General features: G+C 41.2%; 3 protein-coding genes across 5 annotated transcripts in view; 1 reads left to right on the forward strand and 2 right to left on the reverse strand.

The window, feature by feature from the left end:
- Nucleotides 1-6,856, reverse strand: part of LOC131882510 (serine-enriched protein-like) — a 9,679-nt gene extending 2,823 nt beyond the window's left edge. Inside the window, exons 1-8 of one of the 3 annotated variants that reach the window (XM_059229665.1) lie at nucleotides 6,467-6,856; nucleotides 6,226-6,364; nucleotides 4,397-4,520; nucleotides 2,547-2,704; nucleotides 2,342-2,473; nucleotides 1,483-1,662; nucleotides 1,350-1,418; nucleotides 614-823 (exon numbers count right to left, since the gene is read on the reverse strand). In XM_059229665.1, coding sequence (XP_059085648.1) covers nucleotides 614-823; nucleotides 1,350-1,418; nucleotides 1,483-1,662; nucleotides 2,342-2,473; nucleotides 2,547-2,704; nucleotides 4,397-4,520; nucleotides 6,226-6,364; nucleotides 6,467-6,663 — 1,209 coding nt within the window. In that variant the 5' untranslated portion in view covers nucleotides 6,664-6,856. Of the gene's footprint in view, nucleotides 1-591; nucleotides 824-1,349; nucleotides 1,419-1,482; nucleotides 1,663-2,341; nucleotides 2,474-2,546; nucleotides 2,705-4,396; nucleotides 4,521-6,225; nucleotides 6,365-6,466 lie in introns of all 3 variants that reach the window. The other 2 variants (XM_059229667.1, XM_059229666.1) reach the window with 2 other exon arrangements.
- A 4,944-nt stretch (nucleotides 6,857-11,800) lies between these two features.
- LOC131882067 (uncharacterized) lies at nucleotides 11,801-15,368 on the forward strand. The gene is made up of 4 exons (XM_059229099.1): nucleotides 11,801-12,873; nucleotides 13,373-13,595; nucleotides 13,657-13,842; nucleotides 15,104-15,368. The coding sequence occupies exons 1-4, from the start codon at nucleotides 11,912-11,914 to the stop codon at nucleotides 15,200-15,202; spliced, it is 1,470 nt and encodes a 489-aa protein (XP_059085082.1). The 5' UTR covers nucleotides 11,801-11,911; the 3' UTR covers nucleotides 15,203-15,368.
- LOC131882065 (leishmanolysin-like peptidase) overlaps nucleotides 15,234-23,668 on the reverse strand; it is a 12,175-nt gene continuing 3,740 nt past the window's right edge. The window contains exons 3-8 of the mRNA XM_059229098.1: nucleotides 21,032-21,353; nucleotides 18,278-18,573; nucleotides 17,137-17,424; nucleotides 16,780-17,031; nucleotides 16,257-16,620; nucleotides 15,234-15,529 (exon numbers count right to left, since the gene is read on the reverse strand). Of these exons, the coding sequence (XP_059085081.1) occupies nucleotides 15,345-15,529; nucleotides 16,257-16,620; nucleotides 16,780-17,031; nucleotides 17,137-17,424; nucleotides 18,278-18,573; nucleotides 21,032-21,353 (1,707 nt within the window). The 3' untranslated portion in view covers nucleotides 15,234-15,344. The remainder of the gene's footprint in view (nucleotides 15,530-16,256; nucleotides 16,621-16,779; nucleotides 17,032-17,136; nucleotides 17,425-18,277; nucleotides 18,574-21,031; nucleotides 21,354-23,668) is intronic.

A 23,668-nucleotide genomic window follows, 5' to 3' on the forward strand; every position in this document is an offset into this window, starting at 1 on the left:
AGTTTTATAATCGTCAGTGAATCTAGGGCATTATTGATCAGAAGAGTTACGGAGCAGTTCCTCGAAAAAGTTCAAATACCCCTTCCATTATTGAATTTAGCCAATTTAGGTATTGGTTATACCCTCAGACGATTTGGTCAAAGCAAAGGAATTCGCTTAGCACAAATTGTAACTAGTTTTGAAATCGCATCGAATGTGGCGTCACAAGTTTCTTTGTAATACCTATTTGGATTTGGTTATCGACCTGCTGAGCCATGCGCCTCTGGTGGTCATTGCCAGAACTTCACTCCTCAGCTCTTGCCTCTCGAGGTTCCTTACACTTGTTTTTTGTGATTGCCAGCTTATTTAAATTCTTTGAAATTGAGTCAGGATAAGAGTATGACAAGTGCAAAATGACTTTTGTCTGAAATTTGAAGCAAAACGTCCCTTTTCCTATCATGCAAAGGAAGTTATTGAATAAGTCTATCAAAATGAACAGATTTTTTTTTTGCTCATATCAAAGTCAGACCTCGACGATGTTAGATCATGTTCAATATTTTGATCCATAATTGTTCAATTCATTGCCGTGATCGAAGTTGTAAAAGTGCCCACCAAACCTGACTCCTCAAATTACCGATGAACATCGAGAAGGTGAATGGAGTGAATGGGTCGAGGCCACTTCCACAGATAGGTTATCTTGGGGTATATTCGCAGACGAAGTGGATGACGACAGAGTTGTGTTCGACCCGAAAGGCTCTCGAGCCGATTGGACGGACATGGATCGGCCTCCAACGGCACCTGAGGCACTTCCACCCCCACTACTTCCACTGGCGCGCTTACGGACCTGGAATGAACAATTGAATGAAAGACAACTTTGTCATGGTTAAAACATGGGAATGTGAATGAGGAGCCGGATTTGAGAGAAATTTTTCAGACCTTCCCAAATTCCTGCCAGTAGCTCAACTTTAATGGTTTTCTCAAGGAAATTTAAAACAAAACCGACAAGGCTCTAGACAGAATCAAAGTACTGTTTATGGCTTGTATGGAGCTTTCTGGGGATCTGTCAAACACTCATCAACTGGGAAGGCATTGTTTCTAATTTGTTAATGACGATGTTGAAAATGGAATAGAGTGGTTAGGCGCAACATAATTTAAGTAGAAGAAGGGCTGCTATTAAAACAAGTGATATGTACTCTTACACAACTACTGGAGGCTTATCACCCGCTTTTAAAACAACAATGGAGGGTTGAATTCCACAATTTCAAATTGACAAGTAAAATAAGTGGCATTGCAATATTCGAATGAAAATGAAGGCTTCTTTGAAATACAGAATAATTGGCACATATTTGAAGAGAGCTTAAGGTTCTCACCGTTCCTCTGGAGACTCCGCCAGATTTATGGGGAGACATTTTTATAGGTTCCACGGAGGATGGATCAGCCTGGAATTTTGCACAGTTTCACATGACACTATCTGTCATTGGCGGTAATCGATTTTATCCTTACCTGATAGGCTAATGCGTTCATAATGATATGATAAGGAACTAAGCCCAGGGGATGGATCTCTTTCATTAGGACATTGGCAGGAATCATGTGAAAATTGATGTACTCTAAGAAACTTCCCAGGACCTCGTTCAAACTGGTATTGGTCGAATCGCAGTACTTCTTGCTCCACATTAATGCAGCCTGAAATTCCACAGAAAACCTTTCTACAATGCCCTCCTCATGGTGTCAAGGGCAACAATAGCTCCTGATTAATAACAACAGTTTCTCTCCCCCACTGCCAAAACTAGCCTCAAACATTTGAAGTCTAGACCAAACATTGCAGTAGACAGACAACGAAAAAGTTGAACTATCTCAGATTGAATCTTAATGGTTGCAATGATCGTGAGTCGTAGTATGCGAAAAATTTGTCTCAATCGCCAACTGTAGTGAGTTTGAATTATATTAACGCTTTAAAGCTCTGAAAATTGAACTTTCCTCTCATAAGTAATACCTCACCAATCATTAGTCTGTGTAAAATCATCGTGGCCTTTAACCAGTCTCTATCGATAGTGAAGTTCTTTCAAATACGCTCTCTCTCCAAAGGTCATGTGTCAAATGCCAGACAATTATTGATCAATCCAAGGTGATAATTTGTTTTGCTTCCACAATTCATAACCTTCTCAGAGAATTGGATTGCTCTATCATATTGATTTATGACCTTCAAGATCATTTGTGGGATAGTTTCATGGAAATTTGTTTTACCAAGCACTGGTCACTGTGTCTGCTATCATGAACTTTAATGAAAAGATAATAACCCGTCTTTCAAAGGTCTTTCTAAATTGTTCATTACATACCTCATCAACGAAAGACTAAAGTTTACCTGAAACTTGGAGAATTCATCCGCTTTCAGCTCCTCTCGTGCTAATATCAATCTGACCACGTGTTGAGGCAGCAGAGCAAAGGAGCCCAAATTGAGCACGTCGTTTCCGTGCTCATCCACGAACTCCAAAACCTGGGGAACAGCTCTGTTATGTTTAACCGGTTGAACGATTCATTATTGTGACAAGGATGAATATTTCGACTACCTTTTGAACCAAGCTCTTGGTGCATTTATACTGAATATACCGCTCAGCTGTGGCCAAGAGGGCGCAAACCGTGTCCACATTGACGCAACACTGGATGAATCCCGAGCAAGCACGCTTCAACTCGTCCAATCCATAATAATCCGCGGCATTCATCACTCCTAAAATGGTGGTGTTCAGTTTTAGATGTTCACCATTTTCCTTAGGAGTTTTCCCCTCATCAGCTGCTGTTAGAGGCTTTGTGGAATTTCCATTTCTAGTCACCCTTGACATCAAACATTCCGCGCATTCAACTTTTGGTGATTTCAAAACTCCTCCAAATCCCACTCAATTTTCATGTTCTCATCGACTTCCCGAACATTAAAGTTTTACGTCCCAACTCCCTTTTGTCTACATTGTGCCTCGGTCAGCATTCAATTTTGAGAATTGCTATTTGCATGGAAAAAAATGTTTCTTTTTTAACTCATTGTTGCTCTCAAGCATTGATTGGACGGGAAGAAGTAGAAAAAGGGTGAAATAACTTGAGTGATGCGTTCCGAACCGGAATGTCAGCTTCAAGGCCCTCGGTTAGGGCTCCCATCTCGAGCGAAATAGGATACACAAACATATTGAAACCCGCTCAGTAGAGTGACAAAACGTGACCCTGCCCTTCTTGGTCTCAGAACCGGAGCAGCTGCCATAAAAGTCGTTGCAGATCTTGGGTTTTTTATTTCTGTGCACCTTTTTATTTAGATTTGGGAGCCCTAATAGAGGTTCAAGCTAAATAGCTGATTTTTCGGTTCGAAACCCATCACTAGTTCAAAACAGAGCATTTTTAGTCATTTGATTACTTTCTCATTATTGTCTTTTACCCTTTATACAACATTCTTCTCTATCAAATAATCATCTCAAGATAACTCATGCGTCATCTCACCAATTAGCAAATGAAAATCTTTCATTCTCTACTTATTTGAGGACTTTTTTACCTCTATCGAGAATGGGATTCCCAGCAATTCAAATGACAAAACCTAATCTATTAATTTAACTATCTACTAACGTAACAAACTAGAGTAGTCAGATCTGGAATTTGAATATTGAATGTAGGGTTGATCAGGAATTAGTCAAATAATTGTCCAACTCTGACTCAAAACATGCGACTGGATGAACATCTATATACTTTCGACTAATAACATTATTTACTTTCAATGGCCGGAAAAATAAATACTTAATTTAATTTACCTAATGTCTATGTTTTGTGTATTTTGAGCCAAAAATGAAAAGGGCAGCCCTTAAAGCAGCCCTACTCACGTTCACCAATTGTCATGGAAATTGTACGGAACAACTTTGTGTCAATCTCTGACATAGTTGAGGTCACAGAATGCCCATGAGGCTCAAAAAGATGAGGCGAGGAGCAGTCCATACATAAAATGGACTTCTAATGGCGTCATTAGCCGGCTAACCTTTATCCTTCGATCACAGCAACATTAAAATCGAGCAACTCGTGTTTTGACCGCTCTTCTTTACAAATTGAACTGACAAGAATGTCGTTTTTTTAGATTTGGTCATCTATTCATAAGCTCTGGAAGTGGCAATTAGATCTTCTTCCGTATAAAAACACACCGTGCACTACGACGGAGCATCTCCTAACTTTGACAATTTTAAGAGCCCTCTTAAAATGCTGCTCCAAGATGGTCCCACAAAGGAAGGAAACTTGCATATCAAAGTCTTTCTATGAAATTTGAACCAGGGTTCAATTATTTCAATTGTTTCCCTTAACAGTTTCAAAGCGTTTGCCTCCGCCGTGCATCCTGGGCGGGTGTTAATGAATGCGATTGGAGGAGTAACAACTCATAAACCCTAAATCATCTTCATACCCAGTAGTGTCCTTGGTTGAAGTGTGACGCATCCCGTATGGATGTACTCAATCAGCTGTCGAAACACGTCTGGCTCGAACTCCTCAATGATGAGGGTCTGGTGGTGTTGCTCGGTGTGCGTTGGCTGGAATGTTGGTGGGTATGTGTTAATTGATGCCAACATGAGCGTCCCTGGGTTAATATGGCAGCAGAGAGGTTGGCTTGACAACGGATCAAAAATCAAGCCCAGGGGAGAGAAGGTGACGGTAGAGGTGCTTGTTGAACATGCAAGTATTGTTTGTACGTCGCATCGTTGTGATTGATTAATTTGGTTCAAACAACGTTTAATTTCAATTTAAGCAAACTCAAAATGCCCTCCGACCTTTTCGGGATGGCTGAATGAGATCATGCAACTGATAAAAAGAAACTACATGATTTTGATAGTTTGCTTTACTCCCAAATCCAAGTTTTAATGTCAAACTTATTTCAAATCAACTCTTGCTTAAAACACTTGTTTTGCTTGAAGAGACAAATAAAAAGTGAGTTTTTTTTAAATAATGCAACAGGATAAGTCCGGTATGCCTTGTCAGCAGGTACGGTACCAGTTTTACGAGGATTACTGGACACTACTTTTCGACCCAGATTTGATACGGTAGACAGCTTAAGAAGGGTTGAATAGTGACAATTGATTTTGGGGGCCAATCTTTAATGTTCAATTATCAAATCTTTGGCACTTTTAATCAAACGTTCGAATCAATGATCATAAAGTACTTAATGGAAGGCTTACATTTCTTTTGCCTACAACTTCCTTTTTTGCAATAACTGTTTTTTAAAGCTCCCCTCACAAAGAAGTGCTCAATATTCAAAACTTAAAAAGACTACACATTTTAAGGCCACTTCCAAACAGTTTTGGTTTTAGAACAAAAAAAAGATATATCCCACATATTTGGATTCAACTTAGATATAACTTTTTAATTGCTCGATATTGCGAAATGTGCAGAGTGGGTGCAATTCAGTGATATGTCGTTTATCTAAATGTGTTGTCTTTGTGCGATATTGGCATTGTGGGTGCAACTTATTCCGACCAGAGTCTAGAATCTGCCGTTTTTAGGGATACAGAGCGGTAAAAAAGTTTTCATCGACGACCTACTCTTGAAAACACATTGACAACCCCCCCCCCCCCCCCAAAAAAAAAGGATTTTTCGCCATTCTAGTTCTGTCTATTCCGGCATTATTCCGGCAAAAAAGACAGAGCCTTCTCTATCCAACACGGATTTCCAATCCAGACCTCAGCACCATCCTAAAAATAGTTTTTTCCCAGAAAATGTGACTGGGTAAATTGGAAGTTGGACCAGTGAGTCGAGGAATCTTGCGCCCATTATCACATTATTACGTACATAATAAGGTTCTCGTTTGTACTGTACATTCGCTCCTGATTGACTAAGGAGGAAAACCCTTCACATTTTTTGTCGTCTTACTAATCAAGGAATGGAAATCCCAATGTACATAGCTTAAAAGGAAGCCATCAAAATAAAGGCGAGCGTAATTCAAGGATTTAGAAACTCTTTCCATGCAATCAAACGAAGATTTGTGTGATGGTTCAAAGGCAAGTTTCGAGGACTGATTTAGCTAGACCAACCAATCCTCGAAGCTTGCTCAAAAATTGTGTGGATGTTGGGGGGAGGGAGTTTTAAATCACAGATACCTCCTGAATTGTGGATAGGCTGGTTTGGAATGGGGCATGTTCTGTGGTGACAACAAAGAGATACCATCAACCATTCACCGTGGCTGCCTCGACACAACGGGGTGTCAAGTTATCAGAAGGTACTTTTGGCAAAGAATGGCCTTACTTGTTGGGGCTGCATGTTCAGCAAGGGCTCCGAACTCCGCTTGATGAAGGCCTTCAACTTGGAGGCAGCCTTCATGGCTGGATCCTTGGTCTCCTTCAACGGCTCCCGAGGAGGTACATACAGCATCTTTTGGAACACCCTGGAAGTGCCCAAAACCACATAAAACATGAATTCGAGCAATCAAGCAAGCACCGTCTCTAACCCAACTTGATATGGCAAACAATGATCAGTAGAATCTTACCGACTACGGGCCCCCAGGACCGCCTTGACCGCGCACACGGGTTCACGGGTCTCGCCCACCAAGAAGGTCACATCGCACAGTTCGGGCATGGAGGCCAGAAACCTCATGTCGTCACTCAGACCGGCCTTGTTTTCGAAGATACTGGTATCGTCAAATTCATCGTCGCCGGAATCGGAGAGCATGAGATCTTGAGCCATATCGGTGTCGGAATTGTTGAAGGTCTAGTTGTCAATCTGGAAATGGTGCACTGTGATCTGTTGCTCTTCGCCATCAAAGGCCGCTCACTCACACTCCTCTCTTGTTCGAGGTCTTGCTGGCTGGTTAGTTGCTCCTTGCGGCCTTGGTCGCACTCCCTCTGTTCCACTCATAAAGAGAGAGAGAAAGAGGGAGAGAAGGAGAGAGAGAAAGAGAAAAAGGGAGGGGAAAAATCGATCGAAGCCCTCTGCAACAGGTGACTAGGCTCTCTCAGAGTCCAAAACATCCAATCCAGTCTTAGCTCCTCGTTTGCAATGACCTTAGTTAAGCCTTTAGGGTGATTATTTTCACCCAACTTTAGGATGTTTGTGCAGCTTTTATGATACCCTAAGAGTATATCTGGCTCGGAAACGGCCTTAAGTGTGACATTAAAGTCAAAATATCTGCCCCAAAATGTTGCTCCTGAGGCCTTTTCTTTAAAAAATGTATTGAGTAGGTCGTTCTTAAATATATATAGTGGTAGCTTTGCATCAAGGAGTTGCATGTTAATAGCGGTCGATCTCATACCGCGGTTGATTGTGATGTATGTAGTTCTAAGATACCAGTTTATTGACGAGCTCCGATACAATCATTTTACAATGTATCTAGGTCATGATTTATGCGGTTTGAAAGTTACTGGAAAAGAAGCTAGTGTACATACGGTCAATTCATCAATTTAATGGTTCAATTCAGTTGTGTGTTGTATTGAATTGGCCGAAAAAATGAAGTGACCAATAAGAAGGAATACTCCATGACAGAACACCCAACACCAGTAATGATTAGCATTTTTTTAAAGATTTGAAGGTGTTCAAGCCTTTTTCAGTTTCTATTTTGGGATGGAGTGGTGGTGGTGAATGTATTCGCAATGATAGAGTTCGGTTATAAGTTTACCATATGAGGCCTGTTTTTTTAACACTCTTACCTCGGAGTTGAGCCTTGGTCATTACTCAGAAAAAGTGGCACTAACATCCCACCCAATCTGCACCTGACATTGACTGACTTTGTCATTTATTTCAATTTGTCGGCTTGTTGAAGCCATCAGTATTCTGTTATTGAGTCAAGATTTTATTCGGACAGTGACAAAGCCACACCAAAAATGACCTTTCTGTGTTTTGTTGCACAACCAACTCTAGAGTGAAAAGTACATTTGTATCACGGTGCGTGTTGGTTCTCCCTCCACGAAAAAGGTCTAAAATCAAAGTGCCGCACCACATTTTTGCTTGAAATTCCCCTTACTTCACGTGGACAATATTGAACTAATATTTGCAGCCTAAGCGAAGGCGAAGGGACAGAGCGGATAGGCATCTTTCAGAATTTTTGTGATCTTATTGATGTTCCCATCAAACTTTGGGAGGTCGACAGAGTAATCAATCTGAACTTCGAACAAGTGGTGACAATTTCCTTGGGCGAAATGGAGACTCCTCAATCTTGGCAGAAACTGAAATGGCAAGCTCGATCAAAATCCGGCCACTCTTGCAAATTTAAACAGATGAGCCTCCAAGCATCACCAAAATTAATATATACCAGTGAGTGTAGCAGAGTGGTTAGGTCTTGGGACGAAGCGCGAGCAAGGCAGGAATCATCTTTCCCAGATTTCAAGACTTGAAAGCCCGATGCCAGAACTATTTACTCAATCACTTTTCTGCTAAAATCTAATACACACAGTGTAAACACCCACTAAAAATATCTTTTTTTTTTTAATAGACGGAGACAAGATTGCAAACTGCTACGTGTATGCATTTCAATTTTTATCTTAACAAAATGACTGTGTCGGAAGTTATGCCGCCTCAAAGTTCGCAACAAAAATCTACAAGGATGACACCATTTAAGGTCCCCTACAAAGCACGGGTTTACGCCAAATTTCAAATGCGCAGACAGTAATATTAGAATGATAGAGTTTGAAGATCCAGGCCTCTTTATTACTGGCAAAAAAATAAACATCATCCAAAATACCTGCCACGTTTGGTAACCACAGCCCTCAATCGCCGGATCACACTCCCACATGAGGTACGCAAACATGAGGTACGCACAGTTTCCTCTGGAATGACCTCCCAGCCAGCCTTAGAGGCTGCCATGAGAACATCCTTGCTGAAGGGCTGGGCAGGGTTTTGCCTGATTTTGGCCGCCACAGCCTTGATAGGCTGAGGTCTCCTTGCTGTTCTCTTTCTTCCTTGTCCTGGTTTCCTCGAGGTCTTGCCAGTCTCGGCAAGCACTTTTTTTTACTCTCCAAATATATTTCCTATTGACATTCAGGTCCTTCATGATGGATTTGTACGATTTTCCCGAGTTGAGAAGGGCGATGACCGTAGAACGTTTACTTTTGAGGTCCATATTAGGATGAAATACTGACAGGATCTATTTTGTAAGCAAATTGAAGTTGTAAACAGCATGTGAAGGAACATAATCTGATATATTAACACAAAACATTTCAATCTTCACTGTTTGGTCCATAAATGTGGTTCAATATGCGTTTGCAATGTAATGCAATGCAATGTACGTTTTCAAAAGCATGCATGAGCTTTGTCCCAACCCAGGATTTAGGGTCAATTGTAGTGACCGTAGACGCTTAATGTGCATTTTGAGAGCACCTTCAAGCCCTCGAGAATCCAGACTAGTAAGAACCATGAAGTCCAACTCTCTTCTTTCTCGGGCTCCTTCATTGTTCAATTTGCTCCCCTCAAATATGCGTAGGTCGTATGTAGGCGTTGATCCAGTAGCAGGATTTAAGTCAGACTTGGACAAGTTTTTGACGAAAATTCCTGATCAACCTTATATGCAAGGGTTAGCCAGATCAGCCAACACTAATTCGTTGGTCGATCAAATAATATATATAGATAAATAAATAAATATCTTGTCTTGAACTGCTGGGATTCCAACCCCAGCAGCGGTAAGGAAGTCCACAAAAAAAAATTATTGGGAACGCTAAATAAAATCATCCCTGTACTACATACATAAAATGAGCTAGCCCTCTCTTGGTAGTGAACTACAAGGGACTTTGCTCATTCCTTGTATGTTTTGTTATGTATTGCCCTTTGATTGAGCATATCTTTTGATCCATCTGTTTGATTTGGCTGAGGTTTAAATTGCGTCATTGCATCGACTTGGGAACAGTTTCAATTGAAGGAAAAGGTGGCTTGCTTCCAAAATATTATTTCTGCACTCTAGGATCCCCGTTTTTTAGGGATAGGAGAATATTGCCTAGCTGTGATTTAATTGGTCGTCTGTCAAGCACATTTTGGGCATTTCATGACTTAAGCAAACATTTTTTTTAGCATTATTGCATATTCAAGAAGGATTTGAACGAAAAATTCATGCTCCAAAATCTTTCCAAATGGATCTCAAGGTGTATGAATTGCTGCATGTGAGGCAAAGCCCAAAAGAGTCATCAAGTCACGCGTTCAAAAAAATGGCAAAATCTTGGCAATTTTTTGAGGAAAATCAACATTTTGCTCTGACATTTTCTTAAATAATGCTACGTCACAAGATAAGTAGCCAACCAAACCCCAAGAGTGTGGCTTTCCTGGTCTTGAGACCAAAATACGTCTTTTGGTTTGACACTTCAGTTATAGTTAGAGCAATAACCCAAAAACGACGAAAGGGAAAAAGCATCAGCAATTTTTTTCCAACTTTTAGCGCAGCTATTTTGCTTTGTACACTTCTTGAAGAGTAGCAGACTGTCACCAAGCTTTGCCGACCAAACAAATGTCACTCACAGTTGGACCTTCGTACTAATAATACAGGACATGTGGAGTGGTAAGCTCTCTGAAGCCTCGCTACAGGACGTTTCAGTTTTGCGTTACCGCCTTATCAAGTACTTGAACATGAGGATGATATTCATGTAGCACTCTCTCAGCGGGAATGCATCTGATCAGGAGGTAACGCATAGATCTACAAAACCTCACTAGAAGACGTTCGATCTTCGACCGAGCTTTCCACTCCATTACTCCATGGACAGGAGTATAGGAAGTCTAGGAGAGAAAATGGGGCGAATCTCAGTGAATGGATTCGAAATCAGAGCTCGGGAGAGAGCATCAGGGATAAGATTATCCTTGCCGTGTGCTGCAGCTTCTCAAATGTTATCTTGACCAACGCCGTTAAGATCGATTTGACGACACCAAATTACTATTGTACATGGGGACATTTTGAAATCAACAGACCAAAAAGAGGAAGTTTGTTTTCGACAACACTGTTTATTGCTAATTGTCATTTCAAGTCAAACCTCTCCTGAAGGTTTAAAAAGAGTCGGATTTTATGAGGGGAAAATAAAACAAAGAGAATGTCAAAGAGAGAAAGTGTACAATGAAAGGATAAAATTAAAACACAAGACAAACAACAGGGTTAGAAGAAGAGGGGGAAATGTGCCTAAGACGTCATTAATTCACGTATTCAAGTCCATTTAATGAAGTGCATAAGATACTCTTAAACTAATTTTAGAGCATTCGCTACACATATCAAATAGTTCCTACTTTTAGTTTGGGTATTTCAAAAAAAACCGCAACAAGCTTTGTCAATAGTTATTGCTTAAAAAAGTTGGGTTGAAAAGGTCTGTTTATGTAAATCTTGAGGCAATTTTAAGGCTTGAAAGTGATATAGTCAAGAAACCGAGTGATCCATCTTCAGATGATTTTTTGGCAATATGCTCAAAAGCACAGGATGAATGGCGACTCTTGATCATGTCATGATGTAAAAAAACACATGTGAACGTATGTAAAAGTAGGTGGATAAATAAAAATCGTACTTATTGCTCAATGGTTAAATGTGAAAATGTATTTGCATTTTACGCTAACAACCTGTTATAGAGTTGATATTTTCGGGGCCCAATTACTAATGTTTGTTTTTCAGTCTTAATGAGCTCTCTGGACATGACAAGGTTACTTCCACGCGGTATTGGTTCCAAATGTTGATTTCCTCATTCGATATTACGTGTTCCCCGCGTCTTTTCGAAAGAACAACATGCTTGAGGCTTCTAGGTCAGACATTCAAAAGTAGAGAGGGTTGTTCCATTTTGCGGGCTCTTCTCCTGCTCGTTCCATCAGCTGAGTGATCCACACCAAAAGAGCCTAAAGGGAAAGGACTTTGTCTCCTCATTGGTTGCAGATAAGTCAGACTCTGTCCTTGGATTGGTCGAAAGCCATTGTTGAGGGACTTAAAGGCATCAATTGGACCAAAGGGAGGGTCCATTCCTCAAAGTGATGGGATTGCCGGGACGAAATGTTCCGAAATCCTTTTCAATCCTCAATTGTGATCGGCAGGGTCTCTCGAGGGGAGAACAGAGACGATACCGAAGTGGGTGTGGATATTGCAGATGCCTTGGACGTTTTGACACTTCAATCCAGTGAGCTTATATTGCCGAGAAATGACTACGCACTCAGAAAAGAGCCCCTGGTGAAGGTCAACAAGAGAGTTTTTGGCGCCAAATCTATCTCACAGTCCTCGTCGGGTGTGTTTTCAAATCCTCAGCCACCCATTCGTTTTGGGAAGATCAAAGACCAAGTGAGGAAGAAGGTCCACAACAAGCTCAACTGGGAGCTATTTCAAACCTTACCCAAGGTCGAGAAAAAACCTGAAGTCAAACGAAGGCCGTTCAAAAGGCCAGGGCATGACTTCAAAAGTGCTCTGTGCCGGTTTCGAGGCCATCGCTTCCCGACCTTTGACTGCGAGGAGAACTTTAGTCGGATAAAAAATGCCCAAGTGCTTCTGGCCTTCAAGGCCAAGTTAAACATCGAACCGTGTCAGCAATTCTTCTCAGTACAAGTATTCGTCACCAAGTCCAGCCTTTTGGCCTTGGAAGGTGGGATTGACCTGCAGTGTGATATCCTCGTCAGCGACATCCGGATCGTTGAAATTGATCCGGAGTTCCGGTTGTGCTTCATCAAACTCCGCGATCGAACCATTACCTTATCACACAGTGATCATTTGCAAGATTTCTTGGGTGCCTTGGAGTTCTCGAAGCGTCGTATAGGACCTAACTTTAAGGATTTCATTCTTCCCATTAGCTGGAACGGAAGTGAGCATGGGAGATCTAGCTTTAACATGTTAGAATTCGTGGAGATCCATGAGCGCGATTGTTCCAATTTTAATGCCAAGGATGCGTGTCTAATGTACCGAGAGGTGGATGACATCCTGGATGACGGAATGGATCAACCATGGCGGTTTGGTCATTTCTCTCTCAAGTAAGATTCCTGATTGCCTGAATCAGAGCTTTAGAGGAGGTTTAGCCATGAAGTATTTCATGGGGTTCTATGAAGGTCTCAAACGTTTTTTTGAACAAAAACAATCGGCCGGTTTTGAGCGGTATAACCCATGGTACAATTACCATGAATATGGATGTTGACATCAATTCATGGGCCCTTGGTTATAGAGATACGGAACACGCATTTACTTTCTGTCTTATGAAGTTTTGAAATAGTGACCTCCCATGGCTGCAAAGGTTGCGTGATTGGTGTCTTTTTGTTGGTGAGTGGCAATGGAGTCAGCTTCATCAGCCTTCATCGTTTTGATTCTTATTAAAGCATGATTGTTTATAAATAGACCAGGGATGTGATCTAAGTTTCCAGAACCTCGTACATTGAGTCAGTGAAGGCCCAAATATGTCCCTGAAGTCATGCATTTTAAAATAGGGCAAGCTAAAAACTTGCCCAGAATCCACTGTTGCACTTCATTTTATTCCAGGCTTAATGCTCTGTATTTGTTGGCTGAGGAAGGTTCGAGTGCCATGCCCGAGAAGTTTTGGATCCTAAATGAGCGCAACGTTCAAGTGTGTGCGATTCAAGATGGAAATCGCCCCCATATGATTCAACTGAAACTCCCTTGGGAACACTTGGAGTTGTCTCTGAGTTCAACCGAGGAGCTTCAGGATTGGCTCCAAGTCGTTCAAGCAGCCATTCAATATCAGGTGATTGGTTTGAAGGAATTAAACCTGTTTAAACGAATCTCATTCGTATTTTGACACGCAGATTTCGGACATGAATAACGCCAATACCATCAAAACGACCTACAATGACGTGGCGTTGGTGCTAAGTATCTACGGTTTGTCGTTGTACCATTGCTTTGGTGGAACGATCACCAAAGCTCATCAAGTTGATCTTCCCAGTGTGGTGGACGTGGATCAGATGCCAAACAAATCGAGTGAAATCAAAGTGGTAAGACAGAAAATCTTCCCCTGTAAAGTGTTGGTTAATTGACTGTAGACGGTAATCAGTGTTCTCCAAGAGGCAGCTTTAAAGGTTGCGTGAGTTTTTCTTTTGAGCGTGCTTTCAAAGGTCCTTTCATGAAGGACATCATTGCTATCGGGTGAAACCGAAATTTTCACGCTTTGTGTCAGGAGTCAGAGGACATGATTATCCACGTCTTGACAATCTGCGTCTCGCGTCTCTTCAGGAAAGCAGGCAAAGGTGTGACCTGATGAGGATCAGACGGACTCTGGTCAAGTTCTCAGCCATTTATCAGACCCCCTAGAAGTGCATATAAAAATACTATTGGTACCTTCTATGATCTGCGTGTGGTGCTTCCCCTCTCAAGGTTTTAAAGCCGTAGAACTCTATCAATCCTCAAATTCAGGCACGTCTGAGAGTTAGCCTTTTGACAGTGAATTTGAGACTTTGCCAATCGTGCTGAATGTACTCGTACGCATACAAACTTCTCAATCTCGATTCAATCATCAGTAAGACGATTATCATTGACGCAAATTTTTAAAAACTCACGCAACCTTTTAAGCTGCCTCTAAAAGACCACTGATTACCGTTTACATTAATTGACTCCTTGATGTAGCAGCTGTCCTATGATGTCAGCACAAATTTTGGGAGGTCATTGGGGTACTTTTTAAAACAGTAGAGTTTTTCTACATACAGTAGAGGTACTAAAAAACCAAGATACAACGCGCAATGTTAGGCAAAAACCTTTTCTAGGGTTTCAAAAACTCTTTTGGGAAAATAGAAAATTCTGCTGTTGGATAAAGAAAAGTCCAAAAGTAGCTTTTTTCGTCTAAAAAGTATTCATTAAACATGTTAATGTTTTAACACGCAATGCTACATAATCCCTTCCTGTAATGGATAAATGAATTGGAACTCCAATTTAATCTTTTGACAAAGAACTATTTAGCCTCAAAAATACGTGTGAGCTCTCAAAATTTGATGGCACCTGACGTTATCTTCCTTTCCTGCTTCAAAGTCCCATTGGAAGTTCCGTTGATTTCAATATGTGACTGCCGTTCAGCATTACCAATTCAAATTATACATCTTCAATGTTCGTCAAGCTAGCGATTTTTGAGGCATACCCGAAGTCACTTTTCTCAAATTGCTTCGTTCTCAAGCAGTCGCGTAACTGAAACATAATTAGCCAAATTTTTGGAAATAATTACGCGGTATATCGATGAAAATGCTGAAATTTAACACTTCGTTTCAGATCCTTCGGACGAACCAGTTTTTGCGCGTGGCTTTTGAGACTGCCAAACATCGAGAACGGTTCATCCAGGAATGGAAAGGACTCTCCCGACTCCAATAACTATAAGATGATAGCCCGCCAAGATTCTCAATAGAGCTCAAAGAAGTCATAGTTTATTCTGAACCAGGACATTGTCAGACTTATCAATTTGAATTGGAATACTGTAAACATTGGGAATATATGGATGACTCTTCATCCATCATCACCGTTTCTTGTTGTCATTCAAGCTAAAGCCGAAAGTGCTGAAGAAACCGTTGAGCCCGTTGGCACCTCCCTCAAAGCACGTATTTTCTACGTCATCCATGAAAAGGTCCGGATCCGTTCGGGCTTGCTTCTGTACCTGACAATTTGAACAGATGTCCTCGCATTTTGGACACACCACCGTTCCTGCAAGATAATTGGAAAGTTTTAATATTGGCAAAAAACAGCAAAAACCTCGATCTAACATTAATACGTGTTCACATCTCAAGATCTTACTAAATCAAAATGAATTTGAAGCACAATTTGGAACTCTGGACCATCCTCAGCTAAATTTTGATTTCGCTTCCTCTTAGAAAATGCTTATAACTTCAATCCTTTCAAGATAGTGATTCTTTATGATTTTCCCCCCTCAAGTTCTCCCTAGGATGAACAGCTTTAAAACACATTATTCCAAATTTTGTCACAGAGCGTGTTAGATTGCTTTCCCCTGAAAAATTTATCGTTTTTTATTTGAAAATGCACGTCCTAAAGATGAGGAGATACCGCTATTTTTTGTTCCAATTTTTGATGTTAGAATCGATTACCCAAGGAAGAATCATGCGCAAAAAATGACTTTTGTTTTGAGAATGTAATCCGCAACAGTCCAAGGTGGAAAGCTTATAATGATCATTTAACGTTATCTTCATTTATCATCTCGATCAACGAATAAGAGTTGAATATAGGGTTAATTATTTGGGGGCGAAAATGAATGCTTCTTTTAGCAACCATATGGAGACTTTCAATAGACGTTCGTGCGTTCAAAAATGCCTTACATATCTCCGTTCCAGTTTACATGCATGTTGATAAAATCACGGTTTTCGAGTTCATACATGCTTGCATATACATAAGGCCAGTGAGAATAGCTCATAATTACCTTCATGAAGCCATTTCCCCGACTTCAAGCGAACATCGATCACTTGGCCTTCTTCAGAGCACGGAAGGCTGACGTTGCGCACCACGATGTTGAGGCCGCCATCTTTGCACTCATAGGGATAACAACCCGCTCCATAGCGTTTCCATTGCTTAAGCGTCCGGCAACTCTTCTGTTCCCATTTGCCCCCTTGCTCAAAGCAGCGTGTCCCATTGCCGTATTGCTCCAAGGCGTAGTTGTTGTCCCCCACGGGGGCATTCTGAGCTTGGGCGCATCTCGTGCCCCGCTCCTTGGATTGGCTGGTGGACTTCCACGTGAATTCCTGGATGTACGGACAGAAATCCGCCAGAGTCACCGAGCTACCCACCTGGAGGAATCCGAGACAGAGATTATGAAAGCGCCCCTTGTTGCCGGGGTCTCAGCGGTCTTGCTATTACCACTTTTTATTATTGATGATTGAAAGAGCCACTCAAGACATCATGTGAGACGTATAAAGAGCGTTGTTTGGGGGGGAGGTGAGACTTACCCGAGAGATGTCGCTGGGGGATACGCCTTCCAACTCGTTGAAGTTCTGGTACAGGGTGGGCAAAGGTTTAGCGAACTGGACGAGATTGCAACTTCCTACCGAGCGGCTGTCGTGAGTACAATAGGTTCGTGAGTCGCTTTGCATGACTGTGTTGCAAAATGGGAACCGCTCATCTTTCATCTCCAGAATCTCCATGCAGCTCTTCTGGGCAAAGTCGCAGCCTAATCCCTTGCCCCATTCGATATTTTCTGCCTGGATAGAGAGATTGATCAAAATCAAACACCAGATTCAACGCGAAACCCTGAATGCGTGTTGTTATTATAAAAAAACGATAACATCCGCCGTGCGCGAACATACCAAATCGTAGTTTGGCAAATACCAGCCCGAGTCTTCCATGAGGGCAAAGGTCATCCGGGAGTAAACCGGGTTTTGCGTGTGAACCGTGCCAGTCATGGCCTCGTTCTGAAAGATGCGTTTCTCCCAATGGGTCAGGGCAGTTCCATCGCCTCCTTGGTCCTCCAGCTCCGCTCCTTCCAAAGTGGGGCAACCGAAGTGCTTGCGAACCTCTTCGACCACTTTGGGAGTGACCATGACACTCACGCGCCGGGTCACCATGCCTGAGCGGACCTTCCATGTGCGTTCAATCTGGATATCCGATATAAGGCAATTGTGAGAAGATATCCAACCACAACAACCAATCGGGCAAACTATTCGCTTCCTGAATCTGAAGATTTGGATAACAGGGGTTTGAAGAAAAAAAAAGGATCAAGCATCCATCATCAGGGTGAAAGATCAACTTTTGAGTGGTGATTGAGCCAATGGCTTTCAGGTCATGCATAAGTTAAGGATTCTTTGAATAAATTATCAATTTCCAGGCTTATGTGGCGTAGAGTAATTGATAATACGTTTGGCCTAAGATGTAACATATAATTTTTTTCCATCAAATAGTCTGGCAATCAAGATATCGATACTATGACCCCGGTCTAAATCATGGCTTTAGTCATGTCTACTTGGGAAAAGACTGTAAATTCATTTATGGGGTCTAGTGTAATAGGTTATACAAGAATTACCCCTTAAAACCCGTTAGCATTTATTTAACTCAGCTACAACCTTTTAATGTTGGGATGAAAAGAACCATTTTTGTTGTTTTCAATGTTTTTTGGTAGCTATTTTAATAAAATGTAATCATTCCATGTTGGTATCCGTGGTAAAACCTTAATATGATCGCACAAGATGCGAGAGAGTTTATACAAGTTTCCAAGTTACTTTGAGCCTAATGTTGGGGACTCCTCTTTCCCGGCCAAGAATGAATTCTTTTCTTTTTCTTCAACATTGCTGCATATTCAATTTTCATTTCAAGTATCTTGAAAGACGTGAGTGGTTTGCTCGATACATTTTTCTACCTTCTTACTCCTCAAAGCAAATTCTCTGCCTGTGGTTGACCAACTCGGTTTATGCCGCAAAAGTCAGGACAAAATATGCAGTACATACAACATACCTCCTTGATGATCTTGTCGCTCCATTGTCTCAATTGAAGTTTGCGGTTAATAGGCGGCTTTCCATCCGAACCCCGGGGAGTCAGGGGATCGCCCCTAGAGTCTCGGAAGAACGCGAATAAGCTCGATGAGAAACCCAAAGCGTGCAAGAGCTCGTGCTTGAACGTGGATGAGAGGCCCTGGACCTCATCGGGTTTGATGGCTGCCGGGCAAATATTGGTGTGACCAGCCACCGGCCGATCGAACTCAATCTCCTGTTGACAATGAGCGGCATAAGCCACGGTTGAGGCTTGCTCTCCTGAAAACCCACAAAGAAGACGTCCAAATCAGTCATGGTCGAACTTGGTTTGGGTTTGAGAAAGGACTTGAGAATTAGGATGATCAAGAGCAGAAAAAATGTGTGTGTTTTTAGTATCATTCTGAATCAAGTAGAATGTGTGTGTGTGTAAGGAGCATCGTGGTGGAAAAAGTTGCTGGCGACTACTGAGGCGTTTTATGGTTGAATGAACTGTGACAGAGGTTTTTGAATCACAAACAGTAGAAACAAACATGCCATGACCAGACGTGGGGAGTCTCGATCCTTGCTTTCAGTTCGAAGGTTCAATTGGTTTCTGTTAATGGTGTTAAAATCAAGATTTTTCTTTTTACAATTCTGCGCATAACAAAAGCCACATCGTAGGCCCTAATATACGTATATTCTTTTTCATTTTTTGCGGACTTCCTTACGGTTGGTGGGATTTAAATCCCAGCAGTTCAAGACGATTGTTTTTCTTATTTTACTCAACTTATTTATATATATTATTTGATCGACCAACGAATTAAAGTTGGCTGATCTGGCTAGCCCTTTAATATAGAGTATATAGAGAATAGAGAACAGATAGAATATAGAGGTTGATCGGGAATCTTATTCAAAAACTCGTCCACCTCTGACTTAAATCCTGCTACTGGAAAATGCAATTGTCTTGTCAAGGGAAGCAGATGAAAGTAGTTTTCATTGCCAAGTTTGATTGTCATTCATTCCCTTTTATAAAACAATTCAGCCCGTTCAATCGCTTCATTCATTTGTTTTCTTCCAGTTTCAGATTGTCCAATTATCCAAATTAAAACTTTGGCTATGATTCCCAATGAGACCCATGTCTGTACACGATTAATGCGTACGATTCCAAGCGCACAATCTGTTCATGGTCAAAGCAAAATTAAATTCAGGACAATTGCGACCACCATTGAAGGCAAGAGATTAGTACTCCGTTTCTGGCCAACCGAAATGATGATCTTGTCACCGCAGTTCAGTTCTAAAGGCAGTCTTTCAATTAGAAGCCATGACTTGCGCAGTGCGCTCAATTAGAGCTGCAAATGAAACATTGCTTGTCCAATGGCCATCCACTTCACAGAGTCTTGGACATGAATTTCAGGTCGATCAATGGACTGACAAATTAATTTGCCATTCGACTTTGAATGGAAGATGGACAAGGTGGACGGCGTACAGATTGAACTGAAGTCAAAGTCATGTCTAACTTATGTGTCTGACATACCGTAGTAAACTCATACATTGATATAAAAAAAATATATATATATATATATAGAATGCACACTCACACCTGTTACGAACATCACTGATATCATCGCCATGACATCTTCCAAATGAAGCACTTCAGACGTGTTTTTCCCTGTCGAATCGCGTAACAATCAGGTTATATAGTATTATGTGCGTGATAGACTGAGGTCGATGACCCATATCGTCAAGCAGTAGAAATACTGTAGAAGCAAAAGAGGCAGTCAATGACGAGTCTGTATTGTTCACAATTTGATCAAATCGAGGAATGAGGACCATTTTGTTAATGGCCATGCCTAACCAATAAATGATCGTATTTGAACTGATAGTGGTTTGTTTGTTTGTGGAAAAAGTCCAAAACCACCAAGTTGCCCGGTCAGCTAGATCAAGAACCACTCTAAGTCTGGACTATCAGGCCGAGAACGGAAATTGTCATTTTCAATCCCATCCATGAAAAGGTGTGTACCTTTGGCATATCTTGCCTCTGTGTTCAGAAGAATATGTTTTTTTCCCCAATTTTTAACCCATTCAGGCAATTGGGTTGAATGCTATGTGCTTTCAAAGGTCACAAATGCACAGCACATTAAACAAATGAGTTAGCCTCTTTAGTTAGGAAAAATGCACAGACAATTTTGTCTAGTTTTATTTATCAAGGAGTACATTCACGGTTCTAAGGAATTGCAAACAAGGCTGCACCACAATTTGGCATGCCCCGACTTAAAGAAATGCACAACCAACCAACAGCAACCTTAAAAAACGGACCATATTAGTAACGTATTAACTTCTAATCTATTCAGTACTGGTTTGATAGCTTGTGTTGCAGGCAGATTGACCATATCAGTACTGTTTTGGTTGCATGGAAGTAGGTTGGTCCAATACCCTGCCGCAAAACCACCAAAATGTGCTCAAAACAATACCTCAAGTAACTTTTCCCTCCCTAGAGATCTGAATGTGCCCCTACATTTGTTAGAGGCTGGCTAGCAATAAACAGGAAAGTGCACACTGACGAGCAGAACGTAAAGCTTCTTTTTGTTGGATGACTATTGGTCAGTTCAAAATTCAGCCATCCCTCGTTTGAACGACCACTTAATTCGTTCAGTCGAATTGGATCTTTTTGCCTGTCCATCCACTTCATGCTGGTTCTAGATTTATCATGAAACGCCCGTTTGTGTGTTCACACATCATGAAGAGATCATTTACTTACCAATGCTCTCTCCACATTGCTTGGTGGGAATTGCCGAGACGTAGAGCACAAAATCCGTGTTATTCACACCGGGTCCTTCGTCGGTGACTTTCTTGCAGTCTCGTCCAAACGAGTCACAAGTATGGCATGACTTCAAATGCTCCTCGGGCACCACAAATTCGCCGCATTTGGTTTCCACACACTGGTTCTTGCAATATTGCGTCGGGTCATCTTCTGCCATGAAGTATTGATTGTTTTCACATTTTCGGTTCAGGTGAATAGCTCCAACATTTCGGCGGACTTTCAGAGCGTTTTCCCAAAATGAAACGGCATTAGGAACTATCTGCAAAGGCAATAATACAGTGGCTTGAGGCATGAGCTTGATCAACGAAACAGACAACACGGTCTTTTGACTCTTTTCATTCTCCCTATGTTTTACGAGTTTCTGAGTTTTGTGCCCATCAACACAAAGCACTCGAGGGGATATGTTAGATGCCACAAATATAGTGTTAATATTTGATCTCCCGAGTCAATTTCATTGGCCATTCCAGAAGGTGACGGACACGATTGGTTCATTTTCATCCTTGACATCACAAAGAGCAGAGAGCTCGAGTCGATCTCCGTCACTTGGTAGGAATGGAACGCCCATATAGATGACTAAAAACTGCATCCAGTTTCCCATCACCCCTTCAGAAACCATGCAACCTTATCTATCTTCGTTGAATGCCAAGCTAGTTTTCGAGACATAAACCTGAAAAAACGCCATCAAGGGGCGTCGTTAGGCCCTTGGAATGATTACATAAGAGCCACACATGAAGAAGAAGAGTCGTCCGTTTCCCATAATTGCCAATCCCGCCACAAAAGGAGACTCATCGTCGTCATCAACTTCGTCACGAAGATCTTTCTCCAGTTCAGAATAGATTTGAAGGGCTTTCGGATTACATAAGTTTCGACGACATGATTATGGACAAGCACAGGAGTGGGATGCAACCAACATCTGACTGACATATAACCCCTCGGAATTGTGAGACTATTTTGCTTCTTTGTTTCAGGCCATTTTGATATAATATTGACGCCCTCTCGATGGACCAAGCAATTAAAGTATACTGGCAGTAAAAGATGAGAAGCACTTGTTTTGTATATGATATTTTATGAAAAAAAATTACAATGCCAAAACATGCGACTTTCGGGTCAGTTTTAGGGCTGCACTTTCGTGACAATAACGTCCACGATCTCCGCCCCAGAGCGTGTGAATGATTTTGCCTGATGAATAACTAAGATGATGTGGGATTCCAGTTGAATATATTGCTGACTGCAATCAGTGTTTTAAAGGACATTTCGTACTTTCTCTGGTGCAATTGACTTTTATCCAAAATTTCTTGCTAGTGTTTAGTTAAAACATGCCTGGTGTTTTTTAAGCGCTGAGAAGTGTGTACTTTTAAACACATATTCAACGTGACTTTGATCACAGTTTATTCTCTTGTTGTGCTTAGTTATTTTTGCACATATAGTCCAATAATTTGCAAAATATGAGGACGAGCCTGATTTAGTTTCGTTTAGTTTCCCCTTGGAACAGCAGTGTACGGGCACCCTGAACAAATGAGCTTCATCAACAAATCAGGCTGCGCCACAATCGCTCTATAACCTATCATGATCAGAACTATAGGTTGAAAATTAACTTTAACTTTAACTTTATTGCGACTCTTGGTCATGTCAGATTGTAAAATGTATAAAACTGTATGTATAAATATCATATACAAAAATATACAAAATTATTTGCTATGCATAGAAATGTTCCCATGCAGGAGAAAGGAGGGTCATTTCAACAGACCATATTATCTTTATGAGCAAAGCTGAAATCCATCTGAATGGGCATTAAAAATCAATTATCCCTTGTAAAATGCGTGACAAACGCAAGGTGGACTGCTACACAACAACATGGAGACACCATTAACAGAGGGCGTCTTGGTGCGGATTCCCGTCGCTTTAGATGCCTCTTTTAAATCGGTAAATACAGCTTGTGGTGATTCCTACGAATTGGGATTAGTAAAACACAATGGAGGGATAGATGAATTTTGCACATTACAAGCCCTTCTTAGATATTATACTTTTTATATACTTTTATTTTATATACTTGGTTAAATATTTTCATCGATCATTTTCAAAAATGATACAATCACAAAAATATTTCTGATTTATCACACAGAAAAAGAAAGTGAACGATTTCGGTGGCCTTCGAAGGCAGAAACTAAAGCGATTCATAAAGGATCATGTCATAGCTTAGCTTATGTTTTGCTGATTGGGCTTTGCGAGCTTGTGTTTATCACTTCAGAGAATAAAATCCCATTTACCATTAAAAGCTTGTGTTTATCACTTCAGAGAATAAAATCCCATTTACCATTAAAACTAGACACAAAATCTTTTTGTTAGCAATGCCAATATTTGGCCACTTAAAAGCTCAATGATATCATGCACCTACCGTAATTCAAATTCGGGCAAAGTTCCAAAGAAGCGTAGAACAGGGGCAAAGACAGTTTGAAACATACACGTACATCACGTGTTAAATTGCATTGGAAGGCCCCGAAGGCCTCAGTACACAGTACATTTTCGAATCTTTTGAGGCTACTAGAAGCATATTGTTGTTTTGACACTTTCATT

Source organism: Tigriopus californicus, chromosome 6 (genome assembly GCF_007210705.1).
Source record: "Tigriopus californicus strain San Diego chromosome 6, Tcal_SD_v2.1, whole genome shotgun sequence".
In the NCBI taxonomy this organism is placed as follows: Eukaryota; Metazoa; Arthropoda; class Copepoda; order Harpacticoida; family Harpacticidae; genus Tigriopus; species Tigriopus californicus.

Bases quoted from the DNA above. Each gene is read 5' to 3' on its own strand.
- LOC131882067 (XM_059229099.1), top strand. From the start codon at position 11,912: ATGTTCCGAAATCCTTTTCAATCCTCAATTGTGATCGGCAGGGTCTCT. The intron at 12,874-13,372 runs GTAAGATTCCTG...ATTTTATTCCAG, and splicing joins TTTGGTCATTTCTCTCTCAA to GCTTAATGCTCTGTATTTGT. The intron at 13,596-13,656 runs GTGATTGGTTTG...TTTGACACGCAG, and splicing joins AAGCAGCCATTCAATATCAG to ATTTCGGACATGAATAACGC.